At 39.6% G+C, this 15,864-nt stretch overlaps 1 protein-coding gene across 1 annotated transcript; it reads right to left on the bottom strand.

The window, feature by feature from the left end:
- Window positions 1-134: 134 nt before the first annotated feature.
- On the bottom strand, window positions 135-13,250 carry LOC121878276 (dentin sialophosphoprotein-like; the record flags this gene model as incomplete). Its single annotated transcript, XM_042384372.1, has 4 exons — window positions 135-556; window positions 3,692-3,832; window positions 9,794-9,934; window positions 13,110-13,250. Coding segments are annotated over 4 exons (845 nt in total), but the record flags the coding sequence as incomplete, so codon positions are not given.
- Between the last annotated feature and the right edge of the window lie 2,614 nt (window positions 13,251-15,864).

Here is a 15,864-nt window from a genome sequence, read left to right on the forward strand (position 1 = left end):
GCACGCAAGCATCGGATGTATATTCTCTCGGCATTCTGATGCAGGACGTTATCAAAATGTATGACGATGTCCCCTCCGTTCTAAAGCAGCTTTTGGAGGAGATGACGCGAAAAAATCCCTCAGAACGGCCCAACCTCATGAAGATAAATCGTCGTTTGGCAATATTAAGCGAGTGTTGGCAGTTTGTAGTGTCCTCGGATTCTACCTCAAAGACTGAAGTCTTAGAGGAGGAATCGTCGGATTCTACCTCAAAGACTGAATTCTTAGGGGTGGAGTCGATGGATTCTACCTCAAAGACTGAAGTCTTAGAGGTGGAGTCGATGGATTCTACCTCAAAGACTGAAGTCTTAAAGGAGAAATCGTCGGATTCTACCTCAAAGACTGAAGTCTTAGAGGAGGAGTCGATGGATTCTACCTCAAAGACTGAAGTCTTAGAGGTGGAGTCGATGGATTCTACCTCAAAGACCGAAGTTTTGGAGGAAGAATCGTCGGATTCTTCCTCAAAAACTGAGGTCTTAGAGGAGGAATCGTCGGATTCTACCTCAAAGACTGAAGTCTTAGGGGTGGAGACGACTAAATTTACCCTCAAGAATAAACTTTGGGGTATTTCGTTGGGCAGAGAGGTCCGGGTTGGGTTGATTTGCCTCCTGTTTTTGGTTATATCTGTTGTTCTGTACGGAATGGTCTCTCTTCGTCTAAAAGAACTCCACGAGTCGTGCGTCATGGACAATACGTGGTTGGTTAAAGAAAATAATGATTATTATCGGTATGGATATGTATTCAATAATTTTATAGAGGGAACACCTTTGTCGTTCCTCCAGGTAACCATACCCCAGCCGGACCTAAAACAATGTGACTATTGGTCTATTGTCTTAAGGCGGTGAAAATTTTGAAAAATAATAAAATATTGGAATTTTTTTTTATTGTTTTTATTTATATCATTTCCATAATATAGTGAAAAGCCACAAATATGTCGTACATGAGTTGTTTACATACAATAATAATTTCTCTTCTTCCAGCTATTTACCTCACTTGTCTCCCTCGATGTTCTTCTCTTTAAATTCCTTCCAATTCTCCTCGTCTCTCAGTCAAACTTTACCAACAACTATTATCAGTATCTTGTTCTCGTGTTGTTTTAAGAAATGATCAGCAGCTGTGTCTATTTAGTCTGTCTTCATTTATGAGAGACAGACCTGACAAATCTTATATATATAGTACTAGCAGAAACACGCTAGGCCACGGTAGGACGCCACCCTCCGGGACACTCCACATTGTTTCACTGTACTGCATTAGGGACTATCAGCATTCAAACGAATTTCATGCGCTTGATCATGTTCTTGAAAACGCCTTTCTGCTGTTTGCTGTCTGTCAGCATTAAGACGGGATTCCCTTTCCTGATCTGTTTCCTGTGACCGACTGTCCTGTTCGCTCTGCATGCACATTATCACTACATGTTCACTACAACACTAGTACTGCATGGTCACTACGACACTAGTACTATATGTTCACTACAACACTCGTAATACGTGTTCACTATAACACTAGTACTACGTGTTCACTACATCACTAGTACTATATGTTCACTACAACACTAGTACTACGTGTTCACTACAACACTAGTACTGCATGTTCACTACAACACTAGTACTACGTGTTCACTACAACACTAGTACTACGTGTTCACTACAACACTATTACTATATGTTCACTACAACACTAGTACTGCATGTTCACTGCTTACTAGGTACTACATGTTTAATGTAACACCCCTAGTACTACATGTTCACTACAACACTAGTACTACATGTTCACTACAACACTAGTACTACATGTTCACTACAACACTAGTACTACGTGTTCACTACAACACTAGTACTATATGTTCACTACAACACTAGTACTATATGTTCACTACAACAGTAGTACTATATGTTCACTACAACACTAGTAGTACATGTTCACTACAACACTAGCACTTTATGTTCACTACAACACTAGTAGTACATGTTCACTATAACACTAGTACTATATGTTCACTACAACACTAGTAGTACATATTTTCTCTTACTAGTACTATATGTTCCTTTCTAACACTAGTAGTATATTTCACTTACCTTTAGTACTATATTTTCACTACAACACTAGTAGTACATGTTCACTACATCACTAGTACTATACGTTCACTACAACACTAGTACTACTTGTTCACTACAACACTAGTACTACTTGTTCACTACAACACTAGTATTACGTGTTCACTACAACACTAGTACTACTTGTTCACTACAACACTATTACTATATGTTCACTACAACACTAGTACTATATTTTCACTACAACACTAGTACTACGTGTTGACTGCAACACTAGTACTACGTGTTCACTACATCACTAGTACTATATGTTCACTATAACACTAGTACTGCGTGTTCACTACAACACCAGTAGTACATGTTCACTACAACACTAGTACTATATGTTCACTACAACACTAGTAGTACATGTTCACTACAACACTAGTACTATATGTTCACTACAACACTAGTAGTACATGTTCACTACAACACTAGTACTATATGTTCACTACAACACTAGTACTATATTTTCACTACAACACTAGTAGTACATGTTCTCTACAACACTAGTAGCAGGTAGATCAGTAAAAATTGTGTGAAAATGTTCCTACCCGTCTAAATAGCCTACCAACTGAATATTATATTGTACTGTATACATGCATGATGGACTAAGATCATGTTTTTCAAAAGAAAACAACATGAGTAATTCAAATCTATTGGTTATCCGCTCATCGTCCCCTTCCGCAATGGAGGTCGTTGATATTTACACCGAATTAGAGGGTTTTACTGTTTCATATAAAAGATTCAAGGACACTTGTTTTAAGAACATTGTCCTCTAACTTGGCAGTGGAGCGGAAGGTACCGCGTACCTTGTAAAAATTGGACAAGACGTTTTCGTAGCCAAGATTGGTCTGCCGGACAGTGCTGTTGATGATTTAAAAGATGAAGCTGCCTGTTTGTTATTACTGGACGGTGCTGGAGGTGCACCTCGTTTAATTGCACACTGCGCAGAGGAGCGATCGGGGATACTCATGACCTACTGTGGATCCCAATCCTTGATGAAATTTGTTGACGAATGCCATCCCTCACTCGGGGTTTGTTTCAAAATGTTTGTACAAATAGGAAATCCATTAAAAAGGGATACTCCACAACGATTTGAAAACGGACAATGTAGTTATAGAGAAGTTGGGTGACGACTTTAAAGCTCACATAATAGATTTTGGGCACTCGTCTGAGTTCGGGATAAAAATATACGACGAAAATCCAAATTGTGATGACGAGATGATGAGCCACTTAGCTCCCGAGGTGGAACAGGGCGAGTGCCTTTGCACGCAAGCATCGGATGTATATTCTCTCGGCATTCTGATGCAGGACGTTATCAAAATGTATGACGATGTCCCCTCCGTTCTAAAGCAGCTTTTGGAGGAGATGACGCGAAAAAATCCCTCAGAACGGCCCAACCTCATGAAGATAAATCGTCGTTTGGCAATATTAAGCGAGTGTTGGCAGTTTGTAGTGTCCTAGGATTCTACCTCAAAGACTGAAGTCTTAGACGAGGAATCGTCGGATTCTACCTCAAAGACTGAAGTCTTAGGGGTGGAGTCGATGGATTCTACCTCAAAGACTGAAGTCTTAGAGGTGGAGTCGATGGATTCTACCTCAAAGGCCGAAGTTTTGGAGGAAGAATCGTCGGATTCTTCCTCAAAAACTGAGGTCTTAGAGGAGGAATCGTCGGATTCTACCTCAAAGACTGAAGTCTTAGGGGTGGAGACGACTAAATTTACCCTCAAGAATAAACTTTGGGGTATTTCGTTGGGCAGAGAGGTCCGGGTTGGGTTGATTTGCCTCCTGTTTTTGGTTATATCTGTTGTTCTGTACGGAATGGTCTCTCTTCGTCTAAAAGAACTCCACGAGTCGTGCGTCATGGACAATACGTGGTTGGTTAAAGAAAATAATGATTATTATCGGTATGGATATGTATTCAATAATTTTATAGAGGGAACACCTTTGTCGTTCCTCCAGGTAACCATACCCCAGCCGGACCTAAAACAATGTGACTATTGGTCTATTGTCTTAAGGCGGTGAAAATTTTGAAAAATAATAAAATATTGGAATTTTTTTTATTGTTTTTATTTATATCATTTGCATAATATAGTGAAAAGCCACAAATATGTCGTACATGAGTTGTTTACATACAATAATCATTTCTCTTCTTCCAGCTATTTACCTCACTTGTCTCCCTCGATGTTCCTCTCTTTAAATTCCTTCCAATTCTCCTCGTCTCTCAGTCAAACTTTACCAACAACTATTATCAGTATCTTGTTCTCGTGTTGTTTTAAGAAATGATCAGCAGCTGTGTCTATTTAGTCTGTCTTCATTTATGAGAGACAGACCTGACAAATCTTATATATATAGTACTAGCAGAAACACGCTGGAAAGACTGGTAGGGTGCCACCCTCCGGGACGCTCCCACATTGTCTCACTGTACCATTAGGGACTAGCCAGCATTCAAAGCAATTTCATGCGCTTGATCATGTTCTTGAAAACACTCTTTCTGCTGTTTTGCTGTCTGTCAGCAGTAAGACAAGTTCACTTTCCTGATCTGTTTTCCTTGTGATAAACTGTCCATGTTTGTCTCTGTCTGCATTATCACTACATGTTCACTACAACACTAGTACTGCATGTTCACTACAACACTAGTACTACATGTTCTCTACAACAACTAGTACTACATGTTCATTACAACACTAGTACTGCATGTTCACTACAACACTAGTACTACATGTTCTCTACAACACTAGTACTACATGTTCACTACAACACTAGTACTGCATGTTCACTACAACACTAGTACTACAAGTTCTCTACAACACTAGTACTACATGTTCACTACAACACTAGTACTGCATGTTCACTACAACACTAGTACTACATGTTTCAATGTAACACTACTAGTACTACGTGTTCACTGCAATACTAATTACTACATGTTCACACAACACTAGTATATATGTTCTACATATAGTACTGCGTAATTTCACTATAACACTAGTACTCCGTGTTCACTACAACACCAGTAGTACATGTTCACTACAACACTAGTACTATATGTTCACTACAACACTAGTAGTACATGTTCACTACAACACTAGTACTATATGTTCACTACAACACTAGTACTATATGTTCACTACAACACTAGTAGTACATGTTCACTACAACACTAGTACTATATGTTCACTACAACACTAGTACTATATTTTCACTACAACACTAGTAGTACATGTTCTCTACAACACTAGTAGCAGGTAGATCAGTAAAAATTGTGTGAAAATGTTCCTACCCGTCTAAATAGCCTACCAACGGAATATTATATTGTACTGTATACATGCATGATGGACTAAGATCATGTTTTTCAAAAGAAAACAACATGAGTAATTCAAATCAATTGGTTATCCGCTCATCGTCCCCTTCCGCAATGGAGGTCGTTGATAACTACACCGAATTAGAGGGTTTTACTGTTTCATATAAAAGATTCAAGGACACTTGTTTTAAGAACATTGTCCTCTAACTTGGCAGTGGAGCGGAAGGTACCGCGTACCTCGTAAAAATTGGACAAGACGTTTTCGTAGCCAAGATTGGTCTGCCGGACAGTGCTGTTGATGATTTAAAAGATGAAGCTGCCTGTTTGTTATTACTGGACGGTGCTGGAGGTGCACCTGGTTTAATTGCACACTGCGCAGAGGAGCGATCGGGGATACTCATGACCTACTGTGGATCCCAATCCTTGATGAAATTTGTTGACGAATGCCATCCCTCACTCGGGGTTTGTTTCAAAATGTTTGTACAAATAGGTGAATGTCTGGAGGAAATCCATTAAAAAGGGATACTCCACAACGATTTGAAAACGGACAATGTAGTTATAGAGAAGTTGGGTGACGACTTTAAAGCTCACATAATAGATTTTGGGCACTCGTCTGAGTTCGGGATAAAAATATACGACGAAAATCCAAATTGTGATGACGAGATGATGAGCCACTTAGCTCCCGAGGTGGAACAGGGCGAGTGCCTTTGCACGCAAGCATCGGATGTATATTCTCTCGGCATTCTGATGCAGGACGTTATCAAAATGTATGACGATGTCCCCTCCGTTCTAAAGCAGCTTTTGGAGGAGATGACGCGAAAAAATCCCTCAGAACGGCCCAACCTCATGAAGATAAATCGTCGTTTGGCAATATTAAGCGAGTGTTGGCAGTTTGTAGTGTCCTAGGATTCTACCTCAAAGACTGAAGTCTTAGACGAGGAATCGTCGGATTCTACCTCAAAGACTGAAGTCTTAGGGGTGGAGTCGATGGATTCTACCTCAAAGACTGAAGTCTTAGAGGTGGAGTCGATGGATTCTACCTCAAAGACTGAAGTCTTAGACGAGGAATCGTCGGATTCTACCTCAAAGACTGAAGTCTTAGGGGTGGAGTCGATGGATTCTACCTCAAAGACTGAAGTCTTAGAGGTGGAGTCGATGGATTCTACCTCAAAGACCGAAGTTTTGGAGGAGGAATCGTCGGATTCTACCTCAAAGACTGAAGTCTTAGGGGTGGAGACGACTAAATTTACCCTCAAGAATAAACTTTGGGGTATTTCCTTGGGCAGAGAGGTCCGGGTTGGGTTGATTTGCCTCCTGTTTTTGGGTATATCTGTTGTTCTGTACGGAATGGTCTCTCTTCGTCTAAAAGAACTCCACGAGTCGTGCGTCATGGACAATACGTGGTTGGTTAAAGAAAATAATGATTATTATCGGTATGGATATGTATTCAATAATTTTATAGAGGGAACACCTTTGTCGTTCCTCCAGGTAACCATACCCCAGCCGGACCTAAAACAATGTGACTATTGGTCTATTGTCTTAAGGCGGTGAAAATTTTGAAAAATAGCCAAATGTTAAGATTTTTTTTTTTATTGTTTTTATTTTATATCATTTGCATAATAGTGAAAAAGCACAAATATGTCATTACATAGGTTGTTTACATACAATAATCATTCTCTTCTTCAGCTATTTACCTCCACTTGTACTCTCCCACCAATGTTCTTCTCTTTAAATTCCTTCCAATTCTCCTCGTCTCTCAGTCAAACTTTACCAACAACTATTATCAGTATCTTGTTCTCGTGTTGTTTTAAGAAATGATCAGCAGCTGTGTCTATTTAGTCTGTCTTCATTTATGAGAGACAGACCTGACAAATCTTATATATATAGTACTAGCAGAAACACGCTAGGCCACGGTAGGACGCCACCCTCCGGGACGCTCCACATTGTCTCACTGTACTGCATTAGGGACTATCAGCATTCAAACGAATTTCATGCGCTTGATCATGTTCTTGAAAACGCCTTTCTGCTGTTTGCTGTCTGTCAGCATTAAGACGGGATTCCCTTTCCTGATCTGTTTCCTGTGACCGACTGTCCGCTGTTCGCTCTCTGTCTGCATTATCACTACATGTTCACTACAACACTAGTACTGCATGTTCACTACAACACTAGTACTATATGTTCACTACAACACTAGTACTACGTGTTCACTATAACACTAGTACTACGTGTTCACTACATCACTAGTACTATATGTTCACTACAACACTAGTACTACGTGTTCACTACAACACTAGTACTGCATGTTCACTACAACACTAGTACTACGTGTTCACTACAACACTAGTACTACGTGTTCACTACAACACTATTACTATATGTTCACTACAACACTAGTACTGCATGTTCACTACAACACTAGTACTACGTGTTCAATGTAACACTAGTACTACGTGTTCACTGCAACACTAGTACTACATGTTCACTACAACACTAGTACTATATGTTCACTACAACACTAGTACTATATGTTCACTACAACACTAGTACTGCGTGTTCACTACAACACTAGTACTATATGTTCACTACAACACTAGTACTATATGTTCACTACAACAGTAGTACTATATGTTCACTACAACACTAGTAGTACATGTTCACTACAACACTAGTACTTTATGTTCACTACAACACTAGTAGTACATGTTCACTATAACACTAGTACTATATGTTCACTACAACACTAGTAGTACATGTTCACTACAACACTAGTACTATATTTTCACTACAACACTAGTAGTACATGTTCACTACATCACTAGTACTATACGTTCACTACAACACTAGTACTACTTGTTCACTACAACACTAGTACTACTTGTTCACTACAACACTAGTACTACGTGTTCACTACAACACTAGTACTACGTGTTCACTACAACACTATTACTATATGTTCACTACAACACTAGTACTATATTTTCACTACAACACTAGTACTACGTGTTGACTGCAACACTAGTACTACGTGTTCACTACATCACTAGTACTATATGTTCACTATAACACTAGTACTCCGTGTTCACTACAACACCAGTAGTACATGTTCACTACAACACTAGTACTATATGTTCACTACAACACTAGTAGTACATGTTCACTACAACACTAGTACTATATGTTCACTACAACACTAGTAGTACATGTTCACTACAACACTAGTACTATATGTTCACTACAACACTAGTACTATATTTTCACTACAACACTAGTAGTACATGTTCTCTACAACACTAGTAGCAGGTAGATCAGTAAAAATTGTGTGAAAATGTTCCTACCCGTCTAAATAGCCTACCAACTGAATATTATATTGTACTGTATACATGCATGATGGACTAAGATCATGTTTTTCAAAAGAAAACAACATGAGTAATTCAAATCAATTGGTTATCCGCTCATCGTCCCCTTCCGCAATGGAGGTCGTTGATAACTACACCGAATTAGAGGGTTTTACTGTTTCATATAAAAGATTCAAGGACACTTGTTTTAAGAACATTGTCCTCTAACTTGGCAGTGGAGCGGAAGGTACCGCGTACCTTGTAAAAATTGGACAAGACGTTTTCGTAGCCAAGATTGGTCTGCCGGACAGTGCTGCTGATGATTTAAAAGATGAAGCTGCCTGTTTGTTATTACTGGACGGTGCTGGAGGTGCACCTCGTTTAATTGTACACTGCGCAGAGGAGCGATCGGGGATACTCATGACCTACTGTGGATCCCAATCCTTGATGAAATTTGTTGACGAATGCCATCCCTCACTCGGGGTTTGTTTCAAAATGTTTGTACAAATAGGTGAATGTCTGGAGGAAATCCATTAAAAAGGGATACTCCACAACGATTTGAAAACGGACAATGTAGTTATAGAGAAGTTGGGTGACGACTTTAAAGCTCACATAATAGATTTTGGGCACTCGTCTGAGTTCGGGATAAAAATATACGACGAAAATCCAAATTGTGATGACGAGATGATGAGCCACTTAGCTCCCGAGGTGGAACAGGGCGAGTGCCTTTGCACGCAAGCATCGGATGTATATTCTCTCGGCATTCTGATGCAGGACGTTATCAAAATGTATGACGATGTCCCCTCCGTTCTAAAGCAGCTTTTGGAGGAGATGACGCGAAAAAATCCCTCAGAACGGCCCAACCTCATGAAGATAAATCGTCGTTTGGCAATATTAAGCGAGTGTTGGCAGTTTGTAGTGTCCTAGGATTCTACCTCAAAGACTGAAGTCTTAGACGAGGAATCGTCGGATTCTACCTCAAAGACTGAAGTCTTAGGGGTGGAGTCGATGGATTCTACCTCAAAGACTGAAGTCTTAGAGGTGGAGTCGATGGATTCTACCTCAAAGGCCGAAGTTTTGGAGGAAGAATCGTCGGATTCTTCCTCAAAAACTGAGGTCTTAGAGGAGGAATCGTCGGATTCTACCTCAAAGACTGAAGTCTTAGGGGTGGAGACGACTAAATTTACCCTCAAGAATAAACTTTGGGGTATTTCGTTGGGCAGAGAGGTCCGGGTTGGGTTGATTTGCCTCCTGTTTTTGGTTATATCTGTTGTTCTGTACGGAATGGTCTCTCTTCGTCTAAAAGAACTCCACGAGTCGTGCGTCATGGACAATACGTGGTTGGTTAAAGAAAATAATGATTATTATCGGTATGGATATGTATTCAATAATTTTATAGAGGGAACACCTTTGTCGTTCCTCCAGGTAACCATACCCCAGCCGGACCTAAAACAATGTGACTATTGGTCTATTGTCTTAAGGCGGTGAAAATTTTGAAAAATAATAAAATATTGGAATTTTTTTTTATTGTTTTTATTTATATCATTTGCATAATATAGTGAAAAGCCACAAATATGTCGTACATGAGTTGTTTACATACAATAATCATTTCTCTTCTTCCAGCTATTTACCTCACTTGTCTCCCTCGATGTTCTTCTCTTTAAATTCCTTCCAATTCTCCTCGTCTCTCAGTCAAACTTTACCAACAACTATTATCAGTATCTTGTTCTCGTGTTGTTTTAAGAAATGATCAGCAGCTGTGTCTATTTAGTCTGTCTTCATTTATGAGAGACAGACCTGACAAATCTTATATATATAGTACTAGCAGAAACACGCTAGGCCACGGTAGGACGCCACCCTCCGGGACGCTCCACATTGTCTCACTGTACTGCATTAGGGACTATCAGCATTCAAACGAATTTCATGCGCTTGATCATGTTCTTGAAAACGCCTTTCTGCTGTTTGCTGTCTGTCAGCATTAAGACGGGATTCCCTTTCCTGATCTGTTTCCTGTGACCGACTGTCCGCTGTTCGCTCTCTGTCTGCATTATCACTACATGTTCACTACAACACTAGTACTGCATGTTCACTACAACACTAGTACTATATGTTCACTACAACACTAGTACTACGTGTTCACCTTCTTTATAATTACTGCGATAACACTTTCATCCACTAATTACTATAATATTTCCACTACCTTTTAGTACTACGTGTTCACTACAACACTATTACTATATGTTCACTACAACACTAGTACTGCATGTTCACTACAACACTAGTACTACGTGTTCAATGTAACACTAGTACTACGTGTTCACTGCAATACTAGTACTACATGTTCACTACAACACTAGTACTATATGTTCACTACAACACTAGTACTGCGTGTTCACTACAACACTAGTACTATATGTTCACTACAACACTAGTACTATATGTTCACTACAACACTAGTACTATATGTTCACTACAACACTAGTAGTACATGTTCACTACAACACTAGTACTATATGTTCACTACAACACTAGTACTATATGTTCACTACAACACTAGTAGTACATGTTCACTACAACACTAGTACTATATTTTCACTACAACACTAGTAGTACATGTTCACTACAACACTAGTACTTTATGTTCACTACAACACTAGTAGTACATGTTCACTATAACACTAGTACTATATGTTCACTACAACACTAGTAGTACATGTTCACTACAACACTAGTACTATATTTTCACTACAACACTAGTAGTACATGTTCACTACATCACTAGTACTATACGTTCACTACAACACTAGTACTACTTGTTCACTACAACACTAGTACTACTTGTTCACTACAACACTAGTACTACGTGTTCACTACAACACTAGTACTACGTGTTCACTACAACACTATTACTATATGTTCACTACAACACTAGTACTATATTTTCACTACAACACTAGTACTACGTGTTGACTGCAACACTAGTACTACGTGTTCACTACATCACTAGTACTATATGTTCACTATAACACTAGTACTGCGTGTTCACTACAACACCAGTAGTACATGTTCACTACAACACTAGTACTATATGTTCACTACAACACTAGTAGTACATGTTCACTACAACACTAGTACTATATGTTCACTACAACACTAGTACTATATGTTCACTACAACACTAGTAGTACATGTTCACTACAACACTAGTACTATATGTTCACTACAACACTAGTACTATATTTTCACTACAACACTAGTAGTACATGTTCTCTACAACACTAGTAGCAGGTAGATCAGTAAAAATTGTGTGAAAATGTTCCTACCCGTCTAAATAGCCTACCAACTGAATATTATATTGTACTGTATACATGCATGATGGACTAAGATCATGTTTTTCAAAAGAAAACAACATGAGTAATTCAAATCATTGGTTATCCGCTCATCGTCCCCTTCCGCAATGGAGGTCGTTGATATTTACACCGAATTAGAGGGTTTTACTGTTTCATATAAAAGATTCAAGGACACTTGTTTTAAGAACATTGTCCTCTAACTTGGCAGTGGAGCGGAAGGTACCGCGTACCTTGTAAAAATTGGACAAGACGTTTTCGTAGCCAAGATTGGTCTGCCGGACAGTGCTGTTGATGATTTAAAAGATGAAGCTGCCTGTTTGTTATTACTGGACGGTGCTGGAGGTGCACCTCGTTTAATTGCACACTGCGCAGAGGAGCGATCGGGGATACTCATGACCTACTGTGGATCCCAATCCTTGATGAAATTTGTTGACGAATGCCATCCCTCACTCGGGGTTTGTTTCAAAATGTTTGTACAAATAGGTGAATGTCAGATCCATTAAAAAGGGATACTCCACAACGATTTGAAAACGGACAATGTAGTTATAGAGAAGTTGGGTGACGACTTTAAAGCTCACATAATAGATTTTGGGCACTCGTCTGAGTTCGGGATAAAAATATACGACGAAAATCCAAATTGTGATGACGAGATGATGAGCCACTTAGCTCCCGAGGTGGAACAGGGCGAGTGCCTTTGCACGCAAGCATCGGATGTATATTCTCTCGGCATTCTGATGCAGGACGTTATCAAAATGTATGACGATGTCCCCTCCGTTCTAAAGCAGCTTTTGGAGGAGATGACGCGAAAAAATCCCTCAGAACGGCCCAACCTCATGAAGATAAATCGTCGTTTGGCAATATTAAGCGAGTGTTGGCAGTTTGTAGTGTCCTAGGATTCTACCTCAAAGACTGAAGTCTTAGACGAGGAATCGTCGGATTCTACCTCAAAGACTGAAGTCTTAGGGGTGGAGTCGATGGATTCTACCTCAAAGACTGAAGTCTTAGAGGTGGAGTCGATGGATTCTACCTCAAAGGCCGAAGTTTTGGAGGAAGAATCGTCGGATTCTTCCTCAAAAACTGAGGTCTTAGAGGAGGAATCGTCGGATTCTACCTCAAAGACTGAAGTCTTAGGGGTGGAGACGACTAAATTTACCCTCAAGAATAAACTTTGGGGTATTTCGTTGGGCAGAGAGGTCCGGGTTGGGTTGATTTGCCTCCTGTTTTTGGTTATATCTGTTGTTCTGTACGGAATGGTCTCTCTTCGTCTAAAAGAACTCCACGAGTCGTGCGTCATGGACAATACGTGGTTGGTTAAAGAAAATAATGATTATTATCGGTATGGATATGTATTCAATAATTTTATAGAGGGAACACCTTTGTCGTTCCTCCAGGTAACCATACCCAAGCCGGACCTAAAACAATGTGACTATTGGTCTATTGTCTTAAGGCGGTGAAAATTTTGAAAAATAATAAAATATTGGAATTTTTTTTTATTGTTTTTATTTATATCATTTGCATAATATAGTGAAAAGCCACAAATATGTCGTACATGAGTTGTTTACATACAATAATCATTTCTCTTCTTCCAGCTATTTACCTCACTTGTCTCCCTCGATGTTCTTCTCTTTAAATTCCTTCCAATTCTCCTCGTCTCTCAGTCAAACTTTACCAACAACTATTATCAGTATCTTGTTCTCGTGTTGTTTTAAGAAATGATCAGCAGCTGTGTCTATTTAGTCTGTCTTCATTTATGAGAGACAGACCTGACAAATCTTATATATATAGTACTAGCAGAAACACGCTAGGCCACGGTAGGACGCCACCCTCCGGGACGCTCCACATTGTCTCACTGTACTGCATTAGGGACTATCAGCATTCAAACGAATTTCATGCGCTTGATCATGTTCTTGAAAACGCCTTTCTGCTGTTTGCTGTCTGTCAGCATTAAGACGGGATTCCCTTTCCTGATCTGTTTCCTGTGACCGACTGTCCGCTGTTCGCTCTCTGTCTGCATTATCACTACATGTTCACTACAACACTAGTACTGCATGTTCACTACAACACTAGTACTATATGTTCACTACAACACTAGTACTACGTGTTCACTATAACACTAGTACTACGTGTTCACTACATCACTAGTACTATATGTTCACTACAACACTAGTACTACGTGTTCACTACAACACTAGTACTGCATGTTCACTACAACACTAGTACTACGTGTTCACTACAACACTAGTACTACGTGTTCACTACAACACTATTACTATATGTTCACTACAACACTAGTACTGCATGTTCACTACAACACTAGTACTACGTGTTCAATGTAACACTAGTACTACGTGTTCACTGCAATACTAGTACTACATGTTCACTACAACACTAGTACTATATGTTCACTACAACACTAGTACTGCGTGTCACTACAACACTAGTACTACACACTAGTACTATATGTTCACTACAACACTAGTACTATACTGTACTATATGTTCACTACAACACTAGTACAGTAGTTCACTATAGTGTTCACTACAACACTAGTAGTACATGTTCACTACAACACTAGTAGTTCACTGTTCACTATAGTACACCAGTAACACTATACCTACACTAGTAGTTCACTATAGTAGTACATGTTCACTACAACACTAGTACTATATGTTCACTACAACACTAGTACTATATGTACTCACTACAACACTAGTACTATATGTTCACTATGTACACTACAACACTAGTACTATATGTTCACTACAACACTAGTAGTACATGTTCTATACTTCACTACAACACTAGTAGTTCAGTAGTAGATACAACACTAGTAGCAGGTAGTGAGTAAAAATTGTGTGAAAATGTTCCTACCCGTCTAAATAGCCTACCAACTGAATATTATATTGTACTGTATACATGCATGATGGACTGCATCATGTTTTTCAAAAAGAACACAACATGAGTAATTCAAATCTATTATTATCCGCTCAATGTGTCCCTTCCGCAATGGAGGTCGTTGATATTACACCGAATTAGAGGGTTTTACTGTTTGCTATAAAAGATTCATGAGACTTTGTTTTAAGAACATTGTCCCTTAACTTGGTAGTGGAGCGGAAGGTACCGCGTACCTTGTAAAAATTGGACAAGACGTTTTCGTAGCCAAGATTGGTCTGCCGGACAGTGCTGTTGATGATTTAAAAGATGAAGCTGCCTGTTTGTTATTACTGGACGGTGCTGGAGGTGCACCTGGTTTAATTGCACACTGCGCAGAGGAGCGATCGGGGATACTCATGACCTACTGTGGATCCCAATCCTTGATGAAATTTGTTGACGAATGCCATCCCTCACTCGGGGTTTGTTTCAAAATGTTTGTACAAATAGGTGAATGTCTGGAGGAAATCCATTAAAAAGGGATACTCCACAACGATTTGAAAACGGACAATGTAGTTATAGAGAAGTTGGGTGACGACTTTAAAGCTCACATAATAGATTTTGGGCACTCGTCTGAGTTCGGGATAAAAATATACGACGAAAATCCAAATTGTGATGACGAGATGATCAGCCACTTAGCTCCCGAGGTGGAACAGGGCGAGTGCCTTTGCACGCAAGCATCGGATGTATATTCTCTCGGCATTCTGATGCAGGACGTTATCAAAATGTATGACGATGTCCCCTCCGTTCTAAAGCAGCTTTTGGAGGAGATGACGCGAAAAAATCCCTCAGAACGGCCCAACCTCATG

Source organism: Homarus americanus, unplaced genomic scaffold, assembly GCF_018991925.1.
Source record: "Homarus americanus isolate GMGI-L3 unplaced genomic scaffold, GMGI_Hamer_2.0 scaffold48528, whole genome shotgun sequence".
Classification (NCBI taxonomy): Eukaryota; Metazoa; Arthropoda; class Malacostraca; order Decapoda; family Nephropidae; genus Homarus; species Homarus americanus.